This window comes from Littorina saxatilis, linkage group LG4, assembly GCF_037325665.1.
Source record: "Littorina saxatilis isolate snail1 linkage group LG4, US_GU_Lsax_2.0, whole genome shotgun sequence".
Lineage (NCBI taxonomy): Eukaryota > Metazoa > Mollusca > Gastropoda > Littorinimorpha > Littorinidae > Littorina > Littorina saxatilis.
The window spans coordinates 40,231,506-40,241,871 of NC_090248.1; the positions used below are offsets into that span (position 1 = coordinate 40,231,506).

The 10,366-nt window shown below is 44.3% G+C and overlaps 1 protein-coding gene across 1 annotated transcript; it reads right to left on the reverse strand.

Moving 5' to 3' along the window:
• Positions 1 to 4,061: 4,061 nt before the first annotated feature.
• On the reverse strand, positions 4,062 to 8,350 carry LOC138964726 (uncharacterized). The gene has a single exon (XM_070336758.1). The coding sequence runs from the start codon at positions 7,110 to 7,112 to the stop codon at positions 4,770 to 4,772; it is 2,343 nt and encodes a 780-aa protein (XP_070192859.1). The 5' UTR covers positions 7,113 to 8,350; the 3' UTR covers positions 4,062 to 4,769.
• Between the last annotated feature and the right edge of the window lie 2,016 nt (positions 8,351 to 10,366).

Here is a 10,366-nt window from a genome sequence, read left to right on the forward strand (position 1 = left end):
TTCCAGAGTTTAATTTTCCATCAAGTGATTCGTCGGTCTGTGCCAGTGAACGCCTGTCTATCATTCCATACACGTGTGTAAAGTCCAAAACGAGAGCAAGTGATGTTCGTTCAGTGCAAGACACTTCTTCTTCTTCTGCGTTCGTGGGCTGAAACTCCCACGTACACTCGTGTTTTGTGCACGAGTGGAAATTTATGTGTATGACCGTTTTTTAACCCGCCATTTAGGCAGCCATACGCCGTTTTCGGACGAAGCATGCTGGGTATTTTCGTGTTTCTATAACCCACCGAACTCTGACATGGATTACAGGATCTTTTTCGTGCGCACTTGTTCTTGTGCTTGCGTGTACACACGGGGGTGTTCGGACACCGAGGAGAGTCTGCACACAAAGTTGACTCTGAGAAATAAATCTCTCGCCGAACGTGGGGACGAACTCACGCTGACAGCGGCCAACTGGATACAAATCCAGCGCGCTACCGACTGAGCTACATCCCCGCCCGCAAGACACTAAAGAGGCACCCACATGGTGTACTCCATACTTCGGGGTCTACTTACTACTAGGTGACAACTTCGCCTACTTACTACTTCCAATCACTTATATCCTCCGCCTTCCTCCCCATCACATAAATATCACACACACACACACACACACACACACACACACACACGCGCGCGCACAGACAGACAGACAGACAGACAGACACACAGACACACACACATACACACACACACACACACGCTCACACACACACATGCGCGCGCGCGCATCCACACACTTACTAGCCTTTAAAAAGTTTTAGAGAGTGTGGAAAGAGATTGATGTTTCTGCAAAGCTCTGATCGAAGGTAGCACGAAAATCGAATCAGCAAGGAAGAACGCCACGGCAAGATCTGCTCACAAGAGAATGTTTTTTTCTCTCTCTAAGCCGAGCTCTGATGCCTTGTAATTTGAGAATGACGTATCTCTGTCAGTATCTTGAGCTTGATTGAAATCTTATTGGAGATTTTGCAGACTTGGATTCCTTTTTTTACAAGAAAAAGAGAGAAAAAAGAAAGAACGAAAAAACCCAGAAAAGAGAGGGAGAAAGATGAGGAAGAAGAACAAGAAAAAAAAGAAACAAATTCAGAAAAAAGGAAAGAAAGAAAGAGAAAAAGGAACAAAGTATGTAGGAAACAAACCAGACAAAAAAGAGACTGCAAGAAAAAATAGAAGAGAGAGAATTGGACCAATAATTTGTAGATCACTCACAGTTTATCAGCAAGAGCCGCTCAATTTTTAGTTCTTGAGTTCTTCGGAAAATGTTTTCTTTTTAGTTTTCTGTTGTTGTTGTTGTTGTTGTTGTTGTTGTTGTTGGTGGTGGTGGTGGTGGTGTCGTGATTGGTGTCGTTGTTGTCGTTGTTGTTGTTGTTGTTGTTGTTGTTGTTGTTTGGATGCAGGGTACTCCTTTGTCTGTGATTTTTTGACGATAAACAAACTTCAAAATTCCTCATTCAATTATGGTCTTGTGAATAATCTCACTTGACAGTTTGATCATATATAAATATGCCCTCTTGTGCGTCGTTGTTCAGTGATTAAAGAACACAAAAAACACATCGACACCTCCCCCCCTTCCCTTCTAACCTCCCCCAGACCACCTCGCCCCTCTACTGTCACAGAAAAAAAGCCACAATTTAACTGTCTCAACAAACTACGGCACAATAACTTCAAAGTTGTTTTCGTTTTTTGTAACCTTCCTTATTTCTGTTTTTGCCCTGGGCCACGAAAGTTCAACACGAGTCGTGCTTTCCAACCTCACATCTTTGTTTTGTTTGTTTTCCTTTATTTTTTGTTTTGTTTCGATTTGTGTTGTATTTGCTTTTTGCATTTAGTCAAGTTTTGACTAAATGTTTTAACATAGAGGGGGAATCGAGACGCGGGTCGTGGCGTATGTGTGTGTGTGTGTGTGTGTGTGTGTGTGTGTGTGTGTGAGTGTGTGTGTGTGAGTGTGTGAGTGTGTGTGTGTGGTGTGTGTGTGTGTGAGTGTGTGTGTGTGTGTGTGTGTGTGTGTGTGTGTGTGTGTGTGTGTGTGTGTGTGTGTGTGTGTGTAGAGCGATTCAGAGTAAACTACTGGACCGATCTTTATGAAATTTTACATGAGAGTTCCTGGGTATGATATCCCCAGATGTTTTTTTCATTTTTTCGATAAATGTCTTTGATGACGTCATATCCGGCTTTTTGTAAAAGTTGAGGCGGCACTGTCACACCCTCATTTTTCAATAAATTTGATTGAAATTTAGGCCAAGCAATCTTCGACAAAGGCCGGACTTTGGTATTGCATTTCGGCTTGGAGGCTTAACTATTAAATAATGACTTTGGTCATTAAAAATCTGAAAATTGTAATTAAAATTATATTTTTTAAAAACGATCCAAAATTACGTTCATCGTATTCTTCATCTTTTTCTGATTCCAAAAGCATATAAATATGTTATATTTGGATTAAAAACAAGCTCTGAAAATTAAAAATATAAAAATTATGATTACAATAAAATTTCCGAAATCGATTTAGAAACAATTTCATCTTATTCCTTGTCGGTTCCTGATTTCAAAAACATATATATATATATATATATATATGATATGTTTGGATTAAAAACACGCTCAGAAAGTTAAAACGAAGAGAGGTACAGAAAAGCGTGCTATGCAGCACAGCGCAACCACTACCGCGCTAAACAGGCTCGTCAATTTCACTGCCTTTTGCACGAGCGGCGGACTACGGTCATTGTGAAAAAATGCAGTGCGTTCAGTTTCATTCTGTGAGTTCCACAGCTTGACTGAATGTAGTAATTTCGCCTTACGCGACTTGTTTCTTTTCTTTCTGAGAATACACGTACCGCTTCTTGGAGTTCTAGCGTACACGAGGGGTCAAGGGGTAAGTTTAAAATGTTTTGTTCTTGATCGGAATTGAGGTTTGTCACGCAACACAGCCTAAAATCTCAAAATCACACGGTAACACGAGGGTCACGATGACCTTTGTCACGCACACATGCACAAAACACGCACGCAGTCTGTCATCCACGACTCAAAACAATCTTGCTCTTCCGACCACAAAACACAAGTTGACACGAACAGTAGATTAAGGACGTTTCTTACAAACAATCAATTATACATAACATAAATACACGCACAACACTATCTAACTATACAAATCTTTCTTTCGGCAATATCCACAACAACAACAAAGATCAACCAGCGTTAAAGCCTATAACAACAAAGAATAATTATTTAGAAACTTTCATACCTCTCACTTTCGCTCAGTTCATTATGACGTTATAGCTCCTGCACGTTTAGCTGTTAGGACGGGCTAAGGCTAATAGGGAGATTCAAGAGACAGCACGTTTCGTTTTGCAGCTCGTTTCGTTTGGTGAATGAGTCACCCCGCGAAACGGAACGTGAAACGAGACGGCATAGGCCACAGACAAGATTTAGATGTATTCACGTTTCGTTTCGGAATGAAGGAAGGGCGATAAATCTTCAAGTGAAATTATCACGTCTGTCCTCGATCAGAATGGGGAAAAAAACCCCTAGGAGGTGGTCCAGAATCGGGCATACTTTGATTATTTTCAGTCCAAATAAATCACACAGACTTTGTTTATACAAAATCACATACGAAGCCAGAATAAAAATTCGATGCGATGACCTACTTCTGCTTCGCCATTTGCTTTCTTCACCATGAAGTTGGATAAATGTACCAGGATCAGCACCCTTCAACATATTTCAGTTCACAACAGTTGTCTACCTCCAATGAACACATTCTCAGCGCTGAAAGACTGTGAAAGGGTTGATGAATCTAGCAATGCATAAAATGGCCAACAAATAAAACTGTTAGTGTGCAAAAATACTCACAAAAGTTGACGAAATATTGTTCGTTTTTTGGGGGTGGAAAACGTGACTGCGTTTTGACGTTCCACGTTCCGTTTCAGTTGACCTTCACCTTTCCAGCGAGAGACTCCCGAAATGATGACGTTTACCACGACTTCAAAACGAAACGTCCCGACGTTTCGTTTATTAAATCTCCGTAATGTTACCGTGCTTGCGTATCCGAAATCGTTCATGAACCGGAGTCAACGAGGCCGTGGTGCGAAGCGACAGGAGTCATCGGTGACGTCGAGTCCTTGCCAGGCGAGCAGTGCCGTCGTCGAAAGTGGAGCAGGCAGACATCTCTAGTAGGTCAAGACCTCAGCATGGTGAAAACCCAACAACCACATCCTGGTTGTATTGAAGTAGCCATACATATCCCCTGCCGTTGATAACAGGTTTCCGGCATCTGCTCTACGCAAACAGACCCTACGTTCAACGAAGAACGGATTCGCTTGGAACGCAAGCTATCTTCCCTCGGCTAAAGGCAAAGAACGAATGAATAAAAAGGAGTATCTACGAGCTCGAATTTAGCTCTGAGTTCACCTTACAAAATACAAGCAAAACACACGTGAAATACCTGAGCACGAGCTCCACGAGACACCTGCAGTTAACCAGCGTCTACCTATGACAGGCGAAATAGAGGAACACAGGCGCTCCAATACAATACATTTAACCCCACAGCATAAAAGTATGCTAATATTAAAGCCGCTTGTGACAAACCCCCCTACTCAAACCGAACTACGGTTCGTCACAAAAATTCTACACAATGCGGCTGTAATAGTCTGCTCCGACGTTGTCGCATCCTCGGATTGCTCTGATGCGGAACGTGAATGTCTGAAGCAACAGGGCCCAGCGCATCAAACTTCCGTTCGTCATCTATGTCTTCTGTAGAGGTTGAAGGGACTGGTGATCAGTCTGTAGCGATTCTCTCTCTCTGAGACTGTCAATGTGCCAACACGGTCGACAGCGATTCTCCGGAAAGGTTCATCTATGAGAGGCATCTTTCCAAGGTGAGCTTTGGGTGATCCTCCTTCAGGTAAAGCTCGATGACCAACATCACAGGAATGAACATAACGCCTGATGTCGCCCTCCATCCCTGGCCAGTAGAACGAATGCCAGAGTCTATTCTTAGTTTTCTTTGTCTCAAGATGACCAGTCTTAGTAACATTGTGGTATCGTCTCAAAATACCCGAACGAAGAGTCTCGGGCACCACCACCTGACTGAAGGTCTTCTCCGTGGTTATGAAAAGGCGATGCAGGACGCCCTGTTTCCAAAGGAATTTCACCTTTCCTTTCTTCCCGGATGGGGTAGGGTTCCTCCCTTTTGCCAGCTCCCGCACCCTAGACAGAGTTGGGTCAAGCGTCTGTAGCTGGATCAACTTCTCTCTGGTAACACCTAGACCAGAGTCCTTCATCCGTAGGGTTTTAGGAGGTTCTTTTTCTCGCGTATTTTGGACTTGAGTAATGGCGGCTATCTTGACAGGTTGAGCTTTCGCCCGGTACACAGGAACTTCAAGGGTTTCTCCTCCAGGCTGAACGATCCGGTTTCCGATGAGTACGGGGTATGTTAGCTGGTCAGCCACAATAGCGACAACGTTCCCTGAGAAGAATGGGGACTCTAAATGTACGATCGTAGTAGGACAAGTCTTCTGAACGTTCCCTGCTGCGAAACGAATAGTTTGACTTCCCTGCTTGAGGTTACAGTTTTTTACCAAAGAGGAGTCAATGACCAGTCCGTCGGCGCCTGTGTCACGAAGAGCAGATACTTGCGATCCATTGATACTGACCGTGCATAAAGGAGTGTACGAAAGTTGGCTACATGGGTCACAAAGGGTAGGTAACTCTGTTGTGGCAGCAGTGGTTCCTGGCGTCGTTACAACTGTTCTCACGTTGGTGACGGTCCGCACGTTGAAGGACGATGCTGATTGCGGGCAATTCCTACGGATGTGCCCAGTTTTACCGCAACCGTAGCAATTTCTCTTGGGAAAAGGGCCGTTGGGGTGGACGGGACTAACTGGGGCAGAGTCTTCCTCAGGATTTTCAATGTCCTTCGTGTTCTTCTCGACTCGACCAGTCGCAGTAACCGGGTTTTTCCTGGCTCTTTTTGATGCAGCAAACCTCTCAGCTAGTTCGGCGGCCTCGGTGACGTTCGCCGGTTCGCGCTGCCGGATGAAATCCGCGAGGTCCCCAGACACATGGTCCATCAGGTGTTCCATCAGTAGGAGGTCTCGGATTCCAGCATAGGTCTCCTCTTTCTTCGCGGCTTTCCTCCACCGTTCAAACCAAATTCGAAGACGGGTAGCAAACTGTATAAACGTCTCCTCTCCCCTTTTGGCCGCGAGTCGAAACTTAGAACGATACGAGTCAGCCGTCCAGCGAAAAGATCCTCTAAGGGCGTCCACAATGACATCAAAGTTTCCCGCATCCTCAGCTGGCAGTTCCAAGTAAACATCGGCAGCAAAACCTTTCAGGAGGGCTCCCAGCCGAGCTCCCCAGTCACTCTCCCTGTCCCAGCCACTGAGAGTTGCTGCTCTCTCGAATCGTCCTAGGAAGGTGTCGAGATCCTCTTTGGCTTCATCAAATGGATCTATTTTCAGACGAACTGGTTCAATAGCCCTACTACGAGAACTTGAAGTAGTCTCTTCTCTCCTAGTCTTTTCTATCTCTGCACGAACTCTTTCTTCTTCCAGTTCAGCTAGACGTCGGCGGCGGTCGTTTTCTTCCTCTTCTCGAAGTACTTTTCTTCTGATTTCTTCTTCCTCCCTCTGAAGTCTTCGTTGAGCATCCTGTTCCTCCCTCTGAAGTCTTCGTTGAGCTTCTTCTTTTCTCAGTTGAGCTTCTTCTTTTCTCAGTTGAGCTTCCTCTTCTTCTTGAAGTAGTCTTCGTTGAGCTTCTTCTTTTCTCAGTTGAGCTTCCTCTTCTTCTTGAAGTAGTCTTTGTTGAGCTGCTTCCTCTTCTTGAAGTAGTCTCCGTTGAGCTGCTTCCTCTTCTTGAACGTATTTTGCTAAAGCAGCCCCTGATCGAACGCCCAAAGCACGTCCCCTAGCGGCTATAATTTCTTGAGCTGACGTGAGGGAACTAGATTTTTCAATAGGGTCAACAGCAGCTCCATCCATATGCTTTGGCGTGGTAAGTGTCATACGGGGTGGAGAATTACCATGATCAGGGGTAGAAAAACTTGCCAGAGCGGCATTGCGAGATTTGGATCCCGACATGATTTCTCACCAAATGTAAAATGGTTAAGTCGCCAACCATGGAAAAGCAACCTAACTACTTCACAACAAAATTCTGAAGCAAAACATCTCAATCTACAACATTTCCAGACAAATTACAACAGGGAAAAATGCTATAAACAACGTCGAGACATGTACCCAGCACCGGCTAGTATTCACAGGTGGCCGCTGTGAAAATCAGGTTAAGCCTTAGCACGTACAAGCATGTTATTCAATCATCACTATTCAAAAATCAAACCTGACAAGACGGTACAAACAAACAGACGAACAGAGCAAAATCATAGGTGACGATGTAATAATAAAGATCCCGGACGAGCCCCCATTTGTCACGCACACATGCACAAAACACGCACGCAGTCTGTCATCCACGACTCAAAACAATCTTGCTCTTCCGACCACAAAACACAAGTTGACACGAACAGTAGATTAAGGACGTTTCTTACAAACAATCAATTATACATAACATAAATACACGCACAACAGTATCTAACTATACAAATCTTTCTTTCGGCAATATCCACAACAACAACAAAGATCAACCAGCGTTAAAGCCTATAACAACAAAGAATAATTATTTAGAAACTTTCATACCTCTCACTTTCGCTCAGTTCATTATGACGTTATAGCTCCTGCACGTTTAGCTGTTAGGACGGGCTAAGGCTAATGTTACCGTGCTTGCGTATCCGAAATCGTTCATGAACCGGAGTCAACGAGGCCGTGGTGCGAAGCGACAGGAGTCATCGGTGACGTCGAGTCCTTGCCAGGCGAGCAGTGCCGTCGTCGAAAGTGGAGCAGGCAGACATCTCTAGTAGGTCAAGACCTCAGCATGGTGAAAACCCAACAACCACATCCTGGTTGTATTGAAGTAGCCATACATATCCCCTGCCGTTGATAACAGGTTTCCGGCATCTGCTCTACGCAAACAGACCCTACGTTCAACGAAGAACGGATTCGCTTGGAACGCAAGCTATCTTCCCTCGGCTAAAGGCAAAGAACGAATGAATAAAAAGGAGTATCTACGAGCTCGAATTTAGCTCTGAGTTCACCTTACAAAATACAAGCAAAACACACGTGAAATACCTGAGCACGAGCTCCACGAGACACCTGCAGTTAACCAGCGTCTACCTATGACAGGCGAAATAGAGGAACACAGGCGCTCCAATACAATACATTTAACCCCACAGCATAAAAGTATGCTAATATTAAAGCCGCTTGTGACAACCTTTCCATTGTCACTGATGTTGCTTGTTTCACGTGCTCATGCGTATTATGTGCGTGTGGTGCATTTGGTGTAAAAACATTTTGGCGGATGTCAGATGACAAGTTTGAACATTATCTTTAGAGGATTCCGGTCATCAAGTTAATCAATGTTTTCAAGAATAGACAGGCAACCAAAATGAGAAGACAGCTTCTCTTTCCAAGAAACCCTACTTCTTTGGAGCGTTTGTTGCACCACACTTTGAAGTAATCCCACACTTTGAAGTAAATTACTTGAAAGTGTGGGGATGTGCCCCACACTTTGAAGTAAACCCATTTTTTACTTCAAAGTGTGGGGGGATCTTCCCACACTTTGAAGTAAACTCAGTTTTTACTTCAAAGTGTGGGGGGATCTTCCCACACTTTGAAGTAACTTACTTCAAAGCGTGGGACTTTTGCATCGCCTGTTTGAGCCTGATGATTTTGTCCAAAAAAATGGCAAAGTCTTTTGGATGAGTGAACAGAAAAAGTGAGCGAGCCAAGAAACATAGTGATGTTTGTTATCAGGCTTTAAAGGCATATGTACGCGCTCCCGTGTTTACAAAGTGTAGTTTGCCCATAATCGATGTCAAACGCACCATAAGACCATATAATGACGATATGTCTCCATGCGCGGACCATAATACATGCATTACAGCTTGTTCTAGCCTCTGAAAAAGTGAGGATGTCAACAAAGCCGCGGTGTTAGCTCCCTTGCATCAACGTTACATGTGTTGCCAAATCTATAAATAGGACGATCCAGATCAAAATGAAAATTAACATATCTCAACATTGAAGGGGTCCTAGACCACAATATTTTGCAGGGAACTTAATTTAGCATGTCTCCAGCTGTTGGTAAAGCAATTAGCGTGTATAGTCATCGAGTACATATGCCTTTAAGCAATGTCCCATTGTTGAGTGTGACCAAAACTCGTGGTGACGATTTTAAAACATGTTGGGTCATGCGGAGACTATCTGGGAACAATTGGGCTAATTCGGCACGATTTTACAAGCATGAGCTCACTGTAAAAAGCCCCCCCCCCTACGACATTTCTCCACAAAATGTCCCCACTGTCACAATTTCCCGCCAAATGTCGGCAACTGCGATAATTTCCCGCCAAATATTCCAACTGCGACAACTCCCCGCCAGATGTCCCAGCTACGATAATTCCCACCAAAATGTCCCCACTACGACATTTCCCCGCAAAATGGCCTCCACTGCGACAATTCCCCGCCAAACAGCCCATCTACGACGATTCGTCGCCAAATGTCCCCACTACGACAATTCCCCGCCCAGTGTTCCCCACTGCGACAATTCCCCGCCTAGTGTTCTCCACTGCGACAATTCCTCGCCTAGTGACCCCTACTGCGACAATTCCCCGCCAAATGTCCCCACTACGACAATTCCCCGCCAAATGTCCCCATTACGCCAATTCTCCCTGGAAAATGTCCCACGTGTTTTCGTCACACTCAACAATAGGTCATTGCTTTGGGTTGATAATAAACATCACTGTGTTTCTTGGCTCGCTCACTTTTTCTGTTCACTCATCCAAAAGACTTTGCCATTTTTTGTGACAAAATCATCAGGCTCAAACAGGCGATGCAAAAGTCCCACGCTTTGAAGTAAGTTACTTCAAAGTGTGGGAAGATCCCCCCACACTTTGAAGTAAAAACTGAACGAAGAAGAAGAAGAAGAAGAAGAAGAAGAAGAAGAAGAAGAAGAAGAAGAAGTATGCTTTTAGAGCACTTACTTTCCTTTGTTTGCGTATCTGTTACCTTCGATAATAAAGATGCTATGTTGTCTTGTCTTGTCTTGTCTTGTCTTGTTTATCCGATAGTTCTACAGCCTGCTGCCTTGTCCTTCCTTGAACTGAGTGTGAAATGGAGAGAGAGAAAGAAAGAGAGAGAGTAGTAGAGACAGAGTGTGTGTAGGTGTATCTTTGTTAGTTTGTTTATTAGTTTGATAGTTTGTGTGTGTGTGTGTGTGTGTGTGTGTGTGT

What these genes read in the sequence shown, in the direction of transcription:
- LOC138964726 (XM_070336758.1), bottom strand. Translation starts at nt 7,112, where the DNA reads ATGTCGGGATCCAAATCTCGCAATGCCGCTCTGGCAAGTTTTTCTACC.